At 42.4% G+C, this 19,997-nt stretch overlaps 1 protein-coding gene across 1 annotated transcript in view; it reads right to left on the reverse strand.

The window, feature by feature from the left end:
- Window positions 1–379: 379 nt before the first annotated feature.
- Window positions 380–19,997, reverse strand: part of USH2A (usherin) — a 375,630-nt gene continuing 356,012 nt past the window's right edge. Inside the window, exons 65-71 of the mRNA XM_034060823.1 lie at window positions 10,964–11,202; window positions 10,183–10,400; window positions 8,129–8,305; window positions 6,693–6,776; window positions 4,850–5,094; window positions 2,861–3,094; window positions 380–952 (exon numbers count right to left, since the gene is read on the reverse strand). Of these exons, the coding sequence (XP_033916714.1) occupies window positions 863–952; window positions 2,861–3,094; window positions 4,850–5,094; window positions 6,693–6,776; window positions 8,129–8,305; window positions 10,183–10,400; window positions 10,964–11,202 (1,287 nt within the window). The 3' untranslated portion in view covers window positions 380–862. The remainder of the gene's footprint in view (window positions 953–2,860; window positions 3,095–4,849; window positions 5,095–6,692; window positions 6,777–8,128; window positions 8,306–10,182; window positions 10,401–10,963; window positions 11,203–19,997) is intronic.

Genomic DNA, 19,997 nt, shown 5'->3' on the forward strand with positions numbered 1-19,997 from the left:
GGCTTCTTTGTCACTTTCACTGGAAAAAGGACAGAGATGAATATGGGAGTAGGTTTAGTGTCATGGTATAATAACTCTCAATTACAAGTGCCTTTTCATATTTCCTATCAGTGTTGCACTGGCTGCTTGCTGTTTGTTTCTGGTTTACTGGGGGTGGTGAACAAATTTTATTGCATGTAGATATTAATATGTAAGCAAAAGGGAAGACTGTGATAGTAAGTGTTGAATAGGGGGTGGGTTAGGAGTCTTTCCATCTCTGACAAAAGCAGGCTTAGATTTAAGCATGAATCAGTGTCTTTTTTTAAACTTTAGCTGAGAGGCTGGGGAGAGCAAGTGAGAGAACACAAAAGTTAAAGCAGCTCCATACGAATTCCTTTATTTGCTGTTTATTCACCTGTGCATGAACACAATTTTGTGGTACAGCTTTGTCAGGCCAGGAAGGCCATGGCTATCCTGCCATGAAGGCCCCTTTTGGGTTTTGGAATGGTAAAAGATTTTTCCTTATACCAGTCACACTGTCCTCACAGCCTTCCTCAACTGTGAAAGTTGGATGAGAGACAAAGGTAAGAGCCTCTACGTTCACAGCCTTCTACCACTGTGTAACTTAGGGATGTCGAAGCTGTTCTCTTACCTGTCTGAGGTGTCAGTGCTAATACACAGTTTTTACTATGCATTTAAAAACACGGTGGAGATAAAAAGACCAACTTACCCCACTTCTCACACCCTCTCAACAAGCAGTTCTATTTATTCCATAGTGGGCACAGGGTGGGCAAACAGCAGTCTATCCCCTCCCCAAAGGCCATGCAGGCTGCTTTTGGCAAGTAACCCACTTTCCATTTTCTAGAGAAGGTGGTTGTGTTCTTCAGAGGTGGGTGTCGGTGAATGTGGTGTGCTCCTTGGTGACTGTGCTGAAGCCTTTGATGACATTGACAAGATCTTCTTCATCTACATACTGTTAGGAGGGGGAAAAGAAAAGGTATGTAAGCCAAACTAAAGGAGATACCTTCATTTCTTTCTTCCCATCCCCTAACACATGCTTCTCAAAGTCAGATAAATAAGTGCATTTCTACCTTTCAACATGTTTTCCCATTCAGGCACCTGAATCCAAACCAAATAGTTTTTTCATAGTAAGCAGTAAGTTAAAAAAGAAATCAGTTACTGCATGGGTCAGATGATGAATAGTAAATAGTGTTTGTTGCAGTGTGATGCAACATGTATTTTTCTTTTCATCTTTCCATTTGATATCTTGTATAACAGCCACATCACCTGTGATTTAGGTAAGATTTTGTTCATCAGGATTCTAAAGGAGGGTCTGAACTTCTTCCAGCTACACTCATGATAATGCTTTGAGCCAGGGAAAGAGTTGGAAGCAAGAGAGAATTAAACTGTTTCCATAGCCTAAAGAGATGATTGCCAGCAGTGTTACTGCAGATATGTGTCCTAGGCCGCTTCAGCCATTCAGTATATTCATTTGTAAGGTGGACAAAGGGGTGAACAAAACTTGCTGACAGAAGTGAGTGAAAGCATTGCAGCATGTGTATTTGCAAACTAAACCAAATCATGGTGTTAGCACAAGATAAGCAGGTAGAACAAGAGTTTCCTCAGCATCAGGAAGCTGTTCCTGTGGCTATGAAGCTCCTATAGAGGTACACCCTGGATGGGCTGTTAATTTCAAGGAATTAGATCATAAGGACGTGACTGATAACTCAGAAAATGACTCTAGGCTGAGTCATACCACTGAATCAGGAAGTCCATGAGATGCACAGTGCAGCTGAAGGTTAACCTGTACTCATAGGGGTTTACCTAGAGCTAAGTATCGCTATATTCTTATTTAAGTCTTATCAGCTTCCTTGGTAGCACCACCCCTGTACTGTCGCATGCCTGGATATTCCAGCTCTTCTAGCTTCTCGATGTACTGTAGGTAAAAGACCAAGGAAGCTGCCTGGATTTTGTGCAGACCATGCAGTTCACTCTGTATTTTGGACAAGATCCACTTGATCACTGCTTACTACTTGTAACTTTTTACTACCTCACGTGTCCCTCTTTTAGAAGCCTTAAGCAGCTTTTTCTGGGAACAAATGTGTCTGGCCCTGAGTCCCTTCCCACACATTTGCTCAGGGAAAGGTGGAAGCCAAGGAGGGTGGAGGTTAAAAAGCCTTTTTCTTGCTGACAAAGAGGTAGGGAGGTTACTGCTGTCCTTGAGAATCATAACTCATTATATCTGTGTGTTCAGGTCCATGCTAGTGACACTGGCCAATCCTGTTCTATATTAAAGGACAGATAACTCTGCCTGCCACTCAACCTCTTCCTAGTTCCCTATAGACAGGGTCTTAAGTCATTTGTCATGAATGCCAAAAGATCTCAGTGTTCACACCGTGTCTGCATTGTGACTGAGCAGAAGACAGAGCAGGTCTTGTCAGCAATTGAGTCCAAGGTCACAGCTCAAGGAGCCTAGAACTAGAAGCTCCTGCTTCTGGGCACAGGATGTGTGGAGGATGCCAAGGCATCCCTCCTCACACATATATATATTTACTGAAATACACAGAGAGAAAAGCCTAAGAGTTGACCGAATAGGAATTCTTCAAGGTGCATATCCCTGTTAGCCATGATGTCACTAATTCAGTGGAAACGACAGATGCATGTGGCCCCCTCACATCATTTAAGAGCAGCGTGTGATCACCTATGGCTGCAGAACAGAGCAGTGAGGCAGGAAGCATTTTGGGGATGTAATGTCTGACCATGTCCTTCTGGCTGTATCTCTAGCAGCTTTTGCTATTTAGACCTTTTCAGGATTCCAGTGAAACTGGCACATAACTATGCACAACAGCACCACAGGAAAAATAGGAGACCTTTTCCTTACCAAGCCCCGACTGGTAGCGTGATGATTGTGAATAATGGCATCCCAAGGTGGATCTTCAGCAAAAGACTTCTTGTCATAGAGGCTGAGTAGCTGGCTGACACTACGGTGCAGGGACGCTTGGGAATAGCTGCGATTGAGCTGGCTCTGGCTTCGTCTCCTTGCCCCTGATGCAATGTGCCTGCTGTGGTTGCTGGGAGAACCACCAGCTCCTGGAATTTTTGTATCAGCCAGACCCTAAGAGGAAAACACAAGCTGATATATCAAAAACAATAGGGCACGGTCTCAAACACTTCATCTGAACAAAACGAAGGCAGGAGTAGAAGAGAACAGAGAACCCCATGCTTCAAAAACATGCAGTTAGAAGACACAGCAAGGTATGTTAGCAGACATCTTCCTTACAGTCATCGTGACTAATTTCACTCATCAGGAGAACATGCAGTGTCAGATGCCTTTGTGCATGCTTTTTATGTCATCCAGCACATCAGACATCTTGCAGATCTGCAAGCTAATGACTCTACCTCAAAGTGCGTTGTGTAACTCTTGAGAGTGACACTGCTCGATGAATCAGATGTGTTGGCAATGGTCTCAAACTGAGATTAAACAGAGGAAGGAAAAGTATTAGGGCAGGGCAAGGTTCTGTGCAGGTGCACTCTCTTCTTTACAAAGGGTGTGAATTAGCTGCAGCTTTGTGAAGCAAGGTAGCAGGATGGGGGGGAATAGGGGAACTGGCAAAGATGAGGCACTATGTAATGTTCACTGGGGCATCAAGAGCTGCATGGACAGCCAGCACTGCATGCCACTGACAGAACAGAACACAAGTCATTTTGCCACTTAACAGGAGCTCTATCCTAACTTCTCAGATTAAATCCTCCAGTTGATGTACTGTAGAATCTTCCATTCTATTAAGTCCATGAGCTTCTGGAAAAAAGAAAAAGGGGGAAAAAAGAAAGGAAGAGAAAGAAACATGGAAAGGAATTGTGCAGGCATACCAAGAACAAAAGCATTTTGAAGTCAACAGGAACAACACAGCGCGACAGCCAGTAGAGGAAAAGGAATCAAAACCATGAGACCAAACAACAAGAAGTTTCTTATGCTCTTAGCCTTTGCAGGACAAAGGACAGAGGGGAAATTACATTATTTCCAAGAGCTCCTTCATTGAGGCACAGATGCAGCTTCTTATCACTGAGACAGAAAGGAATAGAATGTGTGAAAAGTGCAGGAGACATTAGCCTGCTTGATGGTGCTAACAGGAGAGAGAAGCTGAGAAGTGACAAGAAAAATCATCTCGCAGGCTCTGTCTGGGAAGAAGCAATGGAAATAGAAAGTACTGCTGTTCCCACTCTGAGCCTCGTAACAATAGCCATATTCCTGTTTGGTAGGATAGCACTGCTACTCTGCTACATGGTGGAACATGTTTTTTATCCCTTTTTTTTTACTGAATTATAACTTGTCTTAATAAAAATCATACAAATCCTTCCTCTCTGTTACAATCCTCCTCCCACCTCTCTGGTGGAAATTTTGGGAAGGTCCTAAGCACATTTCATGGGTATCTGACAAAGACTGTCAGATTGATGCTGGTTAGTTGGGAATACATGAAAGATTCCACTGAAAAGCACATTTATCACCTACGTTTTCACAGTATGCCAAGGCTTTTTCAGCTCTATTGCAGATGTCAGCTAACATAAGGTGGCATCACTGGCTTTGCATCTCTGTGACTCCAGATCCAAAGTTTGTTTTACGCATCAGAAGCATTTCAGGATTTGCAGACCAGGCACCATAAGGCTTCTTTTTGGCTTGTAGACTGGCTTTCTATGCACGCATAGGTACACAAGACAGTCCTTTTCCTACACTGAGCAGCCTTCACTTGGTAACCAAGAGTGCAACAAAGCAGGGGAGGGAGGAAGAAATACTCTGTGTGTGCTTTGGGGAATGGCAGATGAAAGTATATCACAATGCTGTATACTCAACATTGCATTTTACCAAACGTACCGGGTGGTTTTCACCTGATGAATACACACTCATTGGTGATGTTCTTTTCTGGAGTGGAACTAAAGGAGGCCTGTCTCGTGCATAGGGTTGCTTGTGGACTTTCTTTTGAAGGATTAAGGAGAGGAGAATAGCCAAGAGGATCAAACCTAGAACTACCATCAGCACTGCAAACCACAGCTCGTTGTAGAACTTCGCACGTTTGGACTCGGCTTTGTCCTTCTCTCCAGGTGTTGTCAAGATCAGGCCTGTAAAAATCAAGAGGGATTAGGGGAGAAAGAGAATGTTATTTCAGAAAGCATTTAACTATATGCTATCCCTTTCCTTGCTAATAAATTAGGCAGAAGTTTACATGATTTTGTCGTCACATGCTTTCTTGCACTTACGTTCAAGGTGGCATAATGGTTCAATATGCTAGTGGCCTATAACAAAAAGCTTACTACCCTCAAGAGATCCTACTTTCCAGCTTAGGCTGGAAATCACCACTGCATCAGCAGTTCTGGAGAAAGGAGGTGGTGAGGGTGAACTGTGAGGGGAAAAACAGGGCTCTCCAAGTAACCTTGAAGAGTGGAAACAGCTACGGTGATTTCAGAGTGGTACACACAAGAGGACATTCTCTCCAGCGCTGTGTAGTGGAAGGCCTCTCAAAAAGAGAGAGGGAGGGGGACTTAACTAAAATGATTGATGAATTAATACAAACAACATGAAACACTTTATTCCTCCTTCCCCCACCTGTTAGAATAAAAATAGCCCCTAGCATAAGAAATCTCAGTGACAGGATTTCCTCTTTTGTCTGCAATCCCACATGTGTATCCAGACTCTTTGCTAAGGGATTTCCATCATCATTGCTTGCAAAGCCTCCTCTGCAGTTTGCCTGCTGTGCTAATTGTGTTTGCAGTAGACTCTGGGTACAAGCAGCAATAAAAATCAAAGGAATGTGATGGATATAGAGCAATGGGCAACATTTTATAATGCCTTTATAGCAGCCTTGCTGAAATTCTGTAGGAGGATCTAGTGAGAGCATGAAAGGTATATGAGGAAAATGCAGTGTAAAGACTAATTGCAAAGACAAGACCCATCTATTTGAAGAAGCTGAAGATGATGAAACTCAAAAGATAAATTAATTAAAACCAGTATGTCAGTTAGTTAGAAATGGTTAGAGCTTAGCTTTGCTTCCCAGAAACTAAGGAGTTTAAAAACCTGAAACTTTTTACCATTAGGTGTCTACTACTCAACAGACAGCAAATGACTGAGATGTCACCACACCAAATTCCCTTGCTTCCATGAAACAGGCAAAGGCCTCATAGGCAGAAGGTAAAGAGCAAGTGTTATAAACGGGGTCCTGACAATATAACTGGTTAGGAGAACACATCTCAGATGAAATTCCAGAGCCTGGAGGTTGGTCATATGAAAGAAGCAGGCAGATGTCTCTTAATGGGGTGGGTGGGATGCAGGGAAAAGAGAGAATATGCATTTTCCTTGTCAAACTGAGGAAGGAAGTTGGAGGACAGGGTTAGAATGCAAGATAAACCTAATTTGGAAATAAAACCTGGAAGAGAGCAGATTCTATTCAGCACTGCATTTTGAAGAAATATATTGATGTAAAAATAGCAGGAAAATATTACATATGTGGAGTGAGGATCTGAAGCTGTTCATGATGTAAAGTAACAGAAATCCATCCACAGCAAAAACAAAAACATTACCTACATCACCCATACCGTAAGCCAATAAGGAATCCCCTGATCCTGCAATGAGGTGCCATCCTGCCTGGCATGCCCTACATACTGACTTTGTACCACAAACACATACAATTAATAGGTGGGGGGTGATTTCTTCACATATTTACCAACTCCATCTCCTGCGCTGTACTTGATGACTGGTGTCATGGCTCTCCCTTCATCAGTGACGCAGGTCACTTGGAACAAAAAGGCTGAGTAAAAAAAGGTCAGAAAATGAGGATCAGGCTTGATCAGGGCCTCATCATCCCTTGTATGTGTGTATTGAACTTCTAAACTATGAACCATGGCAAACCATAGGGAGTCACCACTATGATGTTGTTCCTCTTCCACCATCCAATCCTCCCTCTTCCAATGACATGCAACTGGCAACTTTCAGTTCATTCATTGTTTTGCCCTAAATCCCTCATACTCCATTCATGGCTGATTGACAGAACATTTTATGTTATGAACATTTGAGTAAAAAATAAGCATTAGCATCATTGCAGCAATAAGGAAGGTAAAAAATACATTTCAAAATCCTGTGACATACGAGAAACCCAATGCTTTAAAAAAGAAAACATTTCCTGTTTGTTTTTCCTCTGTTGGCAGTTTCTTTGTATCTTAAAGACACAAATGCCCAAAGAGAAACTGCATTCCAAACCATGACTGATTCCAAAAGCTACTGTCTTAATTTTATTCAAATGGAAATTCAGGCTTCAGTCTTTTCTGAAGCTGAAGATTTCCAGATATTTTCCAGAGTGTGGTCCTGAAGGGTGGAATTCCAACGCAGCTTCAGGATTTGGACAAGCTCGACCCTCACAATGAGCCAGAGCAGTGTCACACAGTCATGGAATCATTACGGTTGGAAGGGACCTCTGGAGATCATCCGATCCAACACCCTGTCAAGAGGGCAGGTCACAGAAACAGTTCCATGATGGGTTTTGGATGTCTCCAGAGAGGGAGACTCCACAAACCCCCTGGGCAGCCTGTCCCAGTGCTCCGCCACCCTCAATGTAAAGTTCTTCCTCATGCTGAGGTACAACTTCTTTGTTTTATTTATGGCCATTGCTCCTCATCCTGTTGTTAGGCACCACTGAAAAGAGTCCGGCACCATCCTCCTGGCACCTGCCTTTGAGATAATGATCTGCATTGATGAGATCCCCTCTCAGTCTGTTCTTCTCTAGGCTAAACAGGCCCAGCTCCCACAGTCTCTCCTAAGAGAGATGTTCCAGACCCCTAAGCATCTCTGTGACCTTTGCTGGACTCTCTGCGACAGCTCCTTGTCTCTCTTGTACTGAGGAGCCCAGCACTGGACACAGTGCTCAAGATATGGTCTCACCAGGGTCAAGTGAGGGGGAAGTACAATATTTAAGAGGAAGCTCAGCTCCAAGGCTTTTTGTTTCAAGCATCTGATTAGGTGCACTTCAGAGTGTGTGTAGAACACTCCTGTGCTCTTAAGCTTGGGATGGCTATGCAAGGTTTTTCTTTAAGTTCAGCATACAATACTATTAATTCAGCTCAATGGTCTTTCACAGAGAGGAAGCTGCAGGAAATTGAACCTGACTTTTGTCAGATGTCCTTGGTAAATACAGCTCTGTGTCAAAGCCGCTGTAGATGCGCTGCCCGCTCTCAATCAAAGCGTACTCCTTCAGGCGGCCGTTCAATACGAAAGTGCGGCTCCAGTCTATGTGGATCATGGATAAATTGCTGACAATAGAGAACGGAGCCATGTACCGAGGTGCTGCAAAGGAAGGAAAAAAAGCTCATTTCTAGCCAACAGGCACGACTGAGTTAGCACAGAGGAGATACTGCATGATACAAGCTCTCTGTTGCTCCTTCTCTCTAAAGTACACATGTATGAGTAGAAAAGATACAAGGAGAAAAGAAAAAGCTGCTGTAGCATGCCAGCTTATACACTGAGAAAGCAGAAATATATCCTTAAATTAAAGACCTAGAACTTCCTCCTCCTTTGTGCATGTGGTGCAGACATCAAAACTGAATACATTAAATTCCAGCTTAAGGTGGGGGATAGGGAGACACAGGAGGTTGTGTGAGTTCAGCTGCAACATGTAGGGCTGTGGGAACTGAACTGTTAAGGAAAGGATGCTGGAGAAGACTCTTCATCAGGGACTGTAGTGATAGAACAAGGGGTGATGGGTTCAGACTGAAACAGGTGAAGTTCAGGTTAGATACAAGGAAGAAGTTCTTTACTATGAAGTTCTTTACTATTTGGTCAGGCTGCCCAAAGAAGTGGTAGATGCTCCATCCCTAGCAGTGTTCAAGGCCAGGTTGAATGGGGCTTGGAGCATTCTGGTCTAGCAGGGGTTTGGAACTGGATGAGCTTTAAGGTCTCTTCCAACCCAAACCATTCTGTAACTCTTTTTGTAGCCCTAAAATTACCCATGGTAATCTTTTAACACATGTACGTACATGAAGCCATGAGATTCCAGAAAAACAAGAGCAGATGGCAGGCAGAGAGTATAGAAACCCAGAACTCACTACAAGGAGGAAGAGTTCATCAGAGTTGGACTCAACAACTTGTTGACAAAAGGCTTCATTTACATTTGAGGTAGTCCTTTCTTGTGGCTTTTTGCCCAGTATATGCTGGGTTGCTCATAAGAAAGCTGCACTTTGCTGCTAAATGCCCACTGTCACTAAAGAAAGCCTTCCAGGCATGAGGGGGTAGACATTCAGAGTGACTCAGGAGGCCTGGTGTGAAGAGTTCAGCAAGGCAAGAAAAGCAAAATTGAAAGGAGGGCTGTGGACCCAGTGGGTAGGAGGTTAAAAATGGCTTTCAAACCCTTCATGTCTCAGCAGTTCCTTATGAATTTGCTCCATTTAAAAGCCCATTGACATGGAGTTTAATAAAACACAGCTCTAGAGATAAGGACTTGTTTTTCTTTTTGTGGTGATATTAAAGAAAATCCGTGTCTGTCTCACCTGAAATTTTCAGCTATCAATGTAGCAGATATTACTAAAGATTCAGTTCTAATGGCAAAATCTATTCTGCCTGTAGGCACAGGTCCTGCATGTTTAATTTCCATGCAGACCACCACATGGTCTTAAAGTACTGCCTGTGGTGGTCATATAGATAGCAATGAATTCTTATTTCAGTGTCAACAAGGATCCAATAATTCAGATGACATCCAAGGAGCCCTGGCAGAAGTGTAGTATGAATTAGGACAGGAAGAATGTTCCCAAGAAGAACCAGCAAGTCTTTTTCAAGATCTCCCCTTTTCCCAGGGATTATTTATGGCAGTGTATTTACCACCACATCTCACCCTTCTGGTAATACTTGAACATTTTTTTTTTGTTCTGCAGCTTTTCTGCCCATTTTCAGTAAAAGAAAAGGATTCCAGTCTCCCATGATAGAGGATATGATATCAGATGATGAGTAAAGACGTGTTTTTGAAGGAATGAGCAGTCAAGCTCAGAGCAGAATTTCAATGAATATGCAGCAGAGGCACAGTGACCGGGGACACAGAAGAGCAGGTTTCTGGTACGTCATCTTTCAGAGGAGTGAAGTAGTTAGGGTCAGGAGTTAGGCTGTATTTTGGTGCTATGCAGCCCCGTGCCTCAGAAGTGGGCACATCTCAGTGAACCATTTTTCATACTCACGCTCCTTTTCCGTAGTGAAGCCAATCCATTCTGAAGCGCTGCTGCCAACAGAGTTGTAAGACACAACTCGCAGGTTGTAAGTTGTGTAAGGCTCCAGGTTGGACACGTTGGCACTCTGTCCTTCCCCTGTATACTTCACCTCAGTTGGGCCAGGACTGCAAGTCTTCACTGCCGGCTGCAGGTTCAAGGGACAAGCCATGTACACATGGAGCTCATAGCTGTGAAGAAAGTTGAGATTTTGATTAATGAAGAGCCTAAATAAATGACAACCAATCATACTTTTAATTCTTTAGGATGATGCTAACTATTCTATGATTCTATGATTCTGTGTCTGGCTACTGGAGAAGAGATCCTAGTTTTTCTCTTGGAGATTTTGGCCTCAGCTGTAAGATGACTCTGAGCAATCATGGTTGTAAGCAAGTCATACACACCCTGAAAACCTGATACCAGTTTCCTTGCTGCTCACTTCAGCAAATCAGTGCCTAAGTCACTACAGGATGAAGATTCTTCTTTGCTGCCTGTTCTTCTTACAACATTTTGGCTCTGCAGCTGCAGACTATTACCTTCACTAACAACAGCTCATCCTCTTCACCTTCATCCTCACCCAATATCCTGCTCAGTACAATAGTATACACCTCCCAGGCAGTATTCAGGCCACAGGCAATACCAGCACCAACAGAGGGAAAGAGGAGCATGGCTACATGGCAATTCCAGCTCAGATCGTTCTGCCACCACCTCTAGCTGATGTGCTCAGGCTTAGCTGGGTGGGTTTGTCTCTTACCTGGTGACAATGCCGTTGGGTGACTGAGGTGCACTCCACTGGAAAGAGGCATTCCTGGAGGATACGGTGCGGATCTGTGGTGGAGGCTGTTCTGAGGGTGGAGCCGGCTGCGTTGTGATTTGGGCCATGGGCCCTTTGCTGCAACAGTTGAAACATGTGCAGGCCTCCACACCAATGGAGTAGGTGGTAAAAGGCTTTAACCCATGTATTGTTTGCTGGGTGGCAGTCCCTTCTGACAGCTGTAAAATGAAGAGGGGGTTTGTCACACTTCAAGTACCACAAGTACTAAATAAAGAGTTATGGAGGTGAATTAACTCCAGAAGATGAGCATGAGGTTCTGCATGTCCTTTAAGTCTGACATTAATGCAGCTTTTGTGTACTGGGAGCTCTGCATTCATTTTTCTCCCATTATGAAGTTAAAGGGCACTGTTCTAAGGGAAAGACCATGCCATCAGTGGCTTCACAGATGTCTTGAGTTGAGCTGTGATGACTGTATGTCAGCTTTCAAATGTTATTCACAGGAACAGAGAAACAGAAACTTTAAGGAGAAACTTTGGGATATGTGGTACTGAAGAAAAAAGAACTTAATGTATAAAATAGCTCCATGATAAATGCAAATACTCGTCCATATCTCACGAGCTTCCTCAGCATCAGTACAGGATTGGGCAGAGTGACACGAATGTGCCCAGTGGGTCAGTTTACTCACAGACAAGAGAATGTGCTTTCTGATAGGTACATCTAAGATGAGGGCCAAAATGATAATAGAATCATAGAATAGTTAGGATTGTAAAGGACCTCAAGATCATCTAGTTCCAACCCCCCTGCCATGGACAGGGACAATTCACACTAAACCATATCACCCAAGGCTTCATCCAACCTGGTCTTGAACACTGCCAGGGATGGAGCATTCACTACCTCCCTGGGCAACCCATTCCAGTACCTCACCACCCTAACAGGAAAGAATTTCTTCCTTAGATCCAGTCTAGACCTCTGCTATTTAAGTTTCAACCCGTTACTCCTTGTCCTATCACTACAGTCCCTAATGAATAGCCCCTCACCAGCATCCCTATAGGCCCCCTTCAGATACTGGAAGGCTGCTATGAGGTTTCCACGCAGCCTTCTCTTCTCCAGGCTGAACAGCCCCAACTTTCTCAGCCTGTCTTCATATGGGAGGTGCTCCAGTCCCCTGATCATCCTCGTGACCCTCCTCTGGACTTGTTCCAACAGTTCCATGTCCTTTTTATGTTGAGGACACCAGAACTGCACACAATACTCCAAGTGAGGTCTCAGGAGAGCAGAGCAGAGGGGCAGTATCACCTCCTTTGAAACAAGGGGAACAGAAAAATCACAAAATGGAATTTATAAACCTTTAGAATTAGTTTTAAGCAATGTTAAGTTTAATGGCTTTGTAACAGTAGCAGTGGAAAATTACTGAGGTGCATAATACATAGAAAAAATAGAGTACAGATAGAGAACATACTGGCACAAGATAAATCGTTATAGTTGATGTGGTCTTAAGAAAAACAGTCTAGAAAAACAGGACACAGGGATAAGGAGTATCTGGGAATAGCAGGTGTCCAGGATAGGCTGTGGGTAAACTAACTGATAAGTAGGAGGATAGGGGGATTATTATGTCTCTGGTGCTAGTGAACCAATTAAACTGGTATGAGCATCTACTGCGCGTGCTTCAAAGGCTGCCAGAAGTGATGAAGATTGTTGGAAGAAGTAAACGACCCTCAGAGACCACCACCACAGTTCTGTACGCATGCGGGGAGCTTTCTGGAAAATGATGTAATCCATACGTAGCCTCATGAATATGTATGTATGCCCAGGGACTATATAAGGATGGCTTGTGTAGTAATAGAGAGACACACGTTAGGAGGAGTTATCCCCCGTGTCTCCCGGCGCCGCAATAAAGAATACCTGCTTGTCAGCTTGAAAACTTTGTTGGCAAGTTTGTTCCTGGAGTTTTCTCCGAATCAATTTGGCACCCCAGATGGGACCCTCTCTGCTCGGCTGCAGGACCCGCTGAGGACAGGGCTCCCTAGGGCCCTCGGGAGTTTTTCCCGGAGGGACCCCTCGACTCATTCGGATCACTGCGGGAGCAGACAAGGACCATCTTCATAAAAGGTATTCTTTTCTTTTCTGTAGTCTGTAAGGTGCAGGGGGCATCTTGCATAAAGACTGCATTGGTAATTGGGTTGGTTTGGTAAGCGTACGCATGGTTTGGAAGCCTTCCGTAAATCGAGATAAGAAATCTCGTAGGTAAAGGCGTATACCCGGCTGCTAGCGTCCGTTTGGTATACACCCACAAGAAGCAGGGGGCTTCTTGTGGTTTGGGTTGTACAAGACGCAGTGGGAGTCTTGTACAAAAGGTTTTGGATTTTACTGGTATACACCCTCAAGAAGCAGGGGGCTTCTTGTGGTTTGGGTCCTGCAAGATGCAGGGGGTGTCTCGTGGAAATGGTTTTGGATCTTGTTGTGGCTTGTGACATTAAGGATTTTGGTCTTGTGATTTTGGTATTGGTGACAGGATTTTATAACTGTGTTATTAACTGTGGTTTGTTTGATAGAATTTTAGTCTCTGTCTGTTTCAAGTGTTGTAACTGTGTGGAGCGTGTCTGTGGGATCCCGTGTGTGTGTGGGTGAGAGATTAATAATGGAAAATCAGCAGAGTGAAGAGATCATGCAAAAGAGTCCTTCAGGGTGCATTTTGGCACACTGGAAAGAACTAGGAGGGTCTCCTGGGGGCTCGGTAAATAAGAAAAAGTTGTCCAGCTGTTTTGAAAAATTTTGTAACTGATGGTGACCTTTGTATACTTTGGAAGATCAGGAAAAATGGTCTAAAAATGGAATCTGAACTATAATACATTGTTACAATTAATGTTGTTTTGAGGCTGCAAGAAAAATGGCATGAAGTAATGTATGCCGATATGTTCTTCACTTTAAGAGACCACGTGGAGTGACAGACGCAATGCAAAATTAATATGGCTCCACCAGATCCCTTAATTTTGGCTTTGGAAAAGGACAGGGAAAAACTGAAAGTTAAGATGGAGAGATGTTGTTCAGCCTGTGATACTGGGGAAAGATGTTTAAAGTTAAAAAACAGTAATCAGGAAGATAGGCTGTAAAATTATCTATCACAGGTACCTCCGAGGAGCACCCTCTGCATCTCTCCTATCTGATATTCATAAGGAGCGAGAGATCACTGTCACTGGCACCAAGTGGCAGATGCACATTCCGAGTTCAGAAAGGGTTAAACCAGCAGTGCTGTTGCAGAGGCATCTGCAGCCCCTGCAGAGCAGGGTGAGCAGCTGTGAGGAAAAAAAAAAAAAAGGAAAACCAAGGGGGAAAGGAGGGGGGAGCTCGCGCAGCTCCTGTGTTTGAGCGTGGGATGCTGGGTGCTGGGACAGGCAAACAAGTGGGAACAGACATGTGCACGGATGGATCTGAGGGGTTGTTGAATAAATGTGGACAGGAGGAAGCATGGAGAGCGTATAGGAATCGGGAACGAGTAGAAAAGAAAAAGCCGGGTCGTGCTATAGCCACGGCTGCGGTGGTTGATTTGAAACTGCGGGAGAGAGTTCGGACGCTGGAAGCGGACTGCCCTTGGGGGGGGGTAGTGCCATAGTGTGGCTCCAGCGACTGAATTGGAACCAGACTGACAGGGATCTGGGGAATCTACCCTGGCAGATCCACTGGTTAAATTAAAAGTAGAAACTAAAGGAAATAAAGTGGAATTTTAGTGGATAGAGGAGCAACTTATTTGGTGTTAAATCTGAGAGAAAGGAATTTGTTACAGATGTGGGAGCTACTGGCCACCAAGAAAAACAGAAAAAAAAAAAACCAACTCACAAACAGCCCGAGGCATTCTTTCTGAAACCCTTAAAGTACAAATTGGGAAAAAAAATAGGAATGCATAAATTTTGATGCATGCCAAATTCTCTAAAATATTTCTTAGGGTGAGAAGCCACATTTAAAGAAGGCAGAATGGAATTTAGAGTTAAAAACAAACAGTTAATTGCAGTTTTGAGTTTATCTTTAATTCAACAGAAAAGCAAACACGAGAACCTCCCTGAAATAGAAGAAATCCTTAATCAGGTATGACTGGGAGTATGGGCATCTGAAATTCCAGGTAAGGTGAAAAATGCTTTGCCTGTTAAAGTGGAAATAAAAAGGGGGGCCTGCCCAATTAGAATAAAACAATATCCCTGAAAATTAGAAGATCAAAGGGAATTTAAAAAAAAAAGTCATTGATAAATTTTAAAATATACATTATTAATTGAATGTGAATTGGAATATAATATTCTGGACAGTAAAGAAATAGGATGATAAAAGTTGTAGATTGATTCAAGATCTCAGAGCAGTCAACAAAACTGCAGAGGATGTTTGTCCAGTAGTAGCTAATTTGTATGAATTATTGACTAAATTGAATAATAATCAGAAATGTTTTGCCATCTTGGATTTAAAGGATGCTTTCTTTTGCTTACCATTGGCCAAAGAAAGCCAAAATTTATTTGCTTTTAAATGGGAAAATACTGACACAGGAAGGGAAACTCAATTAACTTGGACGGTATTACCTAAAGGATTTAAAACAGTCCAGCAATTTCTGGAAATCAGCATGAGAACTAGGATCATGGAAGCCACCTGCTCAGATGGGGACTCTGTTACAATATGTGGATGACCTATTAATTGCTACAGAAATAAAGGAAGATGTATCCAGTGGACAGTGAAATTATTAACTTTTCTGGGACTGAATGGTTATTGGGTATCCAGGCAAAAGGCCCAACTAATCCAAACCCTAGTTTCCTACCTAGGATGTGAAATAACAGGAGGACAGAGAGAACTTGGAGCTTCTAGAAAAGAAGCTATCTGTCAGACTCCACAACCATCAACTGGCAAGGAGCTCCGGACATTACTGGGAATGACTGGATGGTTCAGACTTTGGATCCATGATTACGGTGTTCTGGTAAGACCACTATATGAACTGTTGAAGGGAAATCCTCCCTCTTTAGAATGGACTAATTCAGCAGAGGGGGATTTTAGAAATTTAAAAACAGAGCTAATGAGAGCTGCAGCTCTGTGACTTCTGGATGTAACTAAACCCTTTTGGCTCTATTCCTATGAAGAACAGGGACTAGCTCTGGAGGTCCTTGCTCAAAAACTAGGACCCTACAGAAGGGCAGTGATGTGTTTTTCAAAACAGCTGGATGAAGCGAGCAAAGGATGGCCCAGATGCCTAAGGGCTGTGGCAGCAGTTGTCATGAATATTGAAGAAGCTCGCAAATTCACCTTGGGACAAAAATTACTGTGCTAATGTCCCATGTTGTATCAGCAGTCCTGGAACAGAAAGTAGCCCACTGGTTATCTCCTTCATGTTTTTTTTAAATACCAGGCCACCCTTGTGGAACAAGATGATATAGAAAGTGTGGTCACTAATGTTGTCAATCCAGCATCCTTTTGCAGGAACAATCGACAGAACCACTAACACAAGACTGCTTGGCCACCATAGAGACTGTATATTTGAGCCGACCAGACTTGAAAGAAAAACCTCTGGAAGATGCTGATTCTTGGTTTACTGATGGTAGTAGCTTCATGAAGAATGGTAAACGAAAGGCAGAATATGCCATTAATACCACTTCACAGGTAACAGGGGCTAAACCTTTACCCTCGAACACTTCTGCCCAGAAGGCAGAAATAATAGCATTAATGAGAGCCCTGGAATTGGCTAAAGACAAAAGGATAAATATTTGGACTGATTATGTACATGGTGCTATCTGAAAAGAATGAGGACTTTTGAACAAACATGCTGCAGAAATTCTACAATTACTGGAGGCTGTTCAGCTACCTGAAGAAGTAGCTATTATGTACTGTAAAGGACATCAACAAGGTGACTCTGATCAGGAAATTGGAAATAATTTGGCCAATTCTGAAGCCAAACGAGCAGTTGAACAATCACAAATCATGTCCTTAATCCCTGATGGCAAACTAACAATTGAAAAATCTAAACCTAGGTATTCAAAAGGGGATAAAAATTGATTGAGGATCTAAAAGGACAGGAAAATAAAGAGGATTGGGTTCAGATACCTGTTGGACGAATTGTAATCTCCTATAACCAACTCTGGAAGTTAGTTCAGGGAGAACATAATAAAACTCATTGGGGTAGCAACTCTTTATATAAATATTTAGACAAACAAATTGTAGGAAGAAATCTATAAAACACAGTTCAATCAGTGACAAAACAATGTCAGCTATGTCTTAAGAATAAGCATAAAACTGAAAATAGAAATCAAATTGGGACAACTGTAAGAGGAAGTTTCCTGGGACAGCAGTGGCAAATAGATTTTTCTGAATTATCAAGAAAAGGGGGTTATCAATATTTGTTGGAGTTAACAGATACTTTTTCTGGCTGGCCAGAAGCATTCCCTTGTAGGATAAATAATGCAAGACAACTCACTAAAACATTATTTAATGAGATAATACCTTGCTTTGGAGTACCAGCAGCAATTTCTTCCAACCGAGGTTTGCAGTTTAGTGCAAAATTGTTATGAGAAATTAGCAAAAATTGGAAATTGATTGGCAAGTACATGCTCCATACAGGCCTCAGGCCAGTGGGCATGTAGAAAAGATAAACCATCTGATCAAAGAACAAATTAGGAAAATATGTCAGGAAATGAAATTATATTGGCACCAAGGTTTACCACTGGCTCTATTAAGAATTCGAACTAAACCTCGGTGGAAAGAAGAGGTTAGCCCATTTGTAATTTTATATGAAAGACCATAACAGTCCCAAGTTAAAGGAGGAAGTCTGCAGGAAGTGGGGGAAGGCTATCTCTGACAGTTTTTGGTCAATCTGGGAAAAGAATTGGAAGAGATAAATAAGAGAGTAGCAGGGACAAGAGCAAGAGGTTTGGATTATCTGATTCACCCTTTCAGATCTAGAGACTGGGTTTATGTTAAGAATTTTTCAGGAGATCCTCTACAGGACAACTGGAGTGGACTGTACCAGATATTACTGACCACCTTTACAGCAGTGAAGATAAAGGAACGACCTGCTTGGATACATTATTCAAGAATAAAGAAAGCACCAGAACCAGAGAAGACATGGCAGATGGAACCTTCAGTACTCTTACGTATGAAATTGCGTCGGTGATAATTTGGACTCATATGATAACTGGTGCATAAGCTTGAGACCAGAATTTATACCTGAAATTAATGCAAAATGTTACTGAAGTTTTAATCGTAGTGACTGTTGGGTGTGTGCACAGTTGCCTAAATCAAGAGAAAGCCTGAAACTCCCATTAATTGGAGTTCCAATTCCTAACACTGTTTCATGGACAAATCTGTGGGTGAACACTAGCAATTTGTATTCAAGTGAAAGGTTAAAATTTGGAATAGTTAATCCTAATCCAGGCAATAAATATTACACCTGTGCACAAAGATGTATTACACCAGGAACCAGGGTAGGAGACTATACTTGCTTAAATGCCACAGATATAGGTCACCATTCAAATTGCAATTACACTATTAATATAGATGGTATCGTAGTTCAGTGGTGGCCCGTTCCTAAAGGGAAAGGATGGTATTGGTTATGTGGAGAAAATGCTTATAAAACTTTACCCCCAACTGGAAGGGGGCATGCACCTTAGGTGCTATAATACCCAATTTTACTATTATCAACAGGTATCCTTCCGGAACCTGGATTAGAAGTTTTGTTAAACGGATTAAGCAAAGGTTTAACCCTATTATTGAACAGCACACTGCATTTCATAGTTTTGTGAGAGGGCTAATTCCATCTTTGGGAGTAAGTGAATTAGAGAAAGCAATTGTAAATATCTCAGCAACCATAGAGGAAATGGAAAGTAAAGATATTGATATAATGCAGGCAGAACAACAAAACATAACGAGCCTATCTAAAGTGGTATAAAACCGAATGGCTCCAGACATGTTATTGGCATCAGAAGGAGGAGTTTGTTCCATAATCAATGAAAGCTGTTGTTCCTACATAGACCAAAGTGGCAGAATTGAAACATATCTGGAGGAAATTTGGAAACAAACTAAGATATTTCATGGGACAGCCATGGATGACACCTCTTATGGTTTCGAAGAAATATGGAAAAACTACATGGTTACCTAATCTCTCCTGGTGGAGGCAACTGATTGCAAGAATATGGATGTTAATTATTTTAATATTGTTTACTTGTGGTATGATACAATGTTCCCTCTGGTGTTGTAAACTATCTATGATAAATTATGAAGATTGGAAAAGGAATGAAATTAGGCACCGAGTAGAAATGGGAAATTATTTCAAAGGACTTTTGATGGTAATGGTAATATATAAGATGTTGCAAAAGAATTTGCAAAAGGACAGAAAAAGGGGGGAATTGAAACAAGGGGAACAGAAAAATCACAAAATGGAATTTATAAACCTTTAGAATTAGTTTTAAGCAATGTTAAGTTTAATGGCTTTGTAACAGTAGCAGTGGAAAATTACTGAGGTGCATAATACATAGAAAAAATAGAGTACAGATAGAGAACATACTGGCACAAGATAAATCGTTATAGTTGATGTGGTCTTAAGAAAAACAGTCTAGAAAAACAGGACACAGGGATAAGGAGTATCTGGGAATAGCAGGTGTCCAGGATAGGCTGTGGGTAAACTAACTGATAAGTAGGAGAATAGGGGGATTATTATGTCTCTGGTGCTAGTGAACCAATTAAACTGGTATGAGCATCTACTGCGCGTGCTTCAAAGGCTGCCAGAAGTGATGAAGATTGTTGGAAGAAGTAAACGACCCTCAGAGACCACCACCACAGTTCTGTACGCATGCGGGGAGCTTTCTGGAAAATGATGTAATCCATACGTAGCCTCATGAATATGTATGTATGCCCAGGGACTATATAAGGATGGCTTGTGTAGTAATAGAGAGACACACGTTAGGAGGAGTTATCCCCCGTGTCTCCCGGCGCCGCAATAAAGAATACCTGCTTGTCAGCTTGAAAACTTTGTTGGCAAGTTTGTTCCTGGAGTTTT

This window comes from Melopsittacus undulatus, chromosome 3 (genome assembly GCF_012275295.1).
Source record: "Melopsittacus undulatus isolate bMelUnd1 chromosome 3, bMelUnd1.mat.Z, whole genome shotgun sequence".
In the NCBI taxonomy this organism is placed as follows: Eukaryota; Metazoa; Chordata; class Aves; order Psittaciformes; family Psittaculidae; genus Melopsittacus; species Melopsittacus undulatus.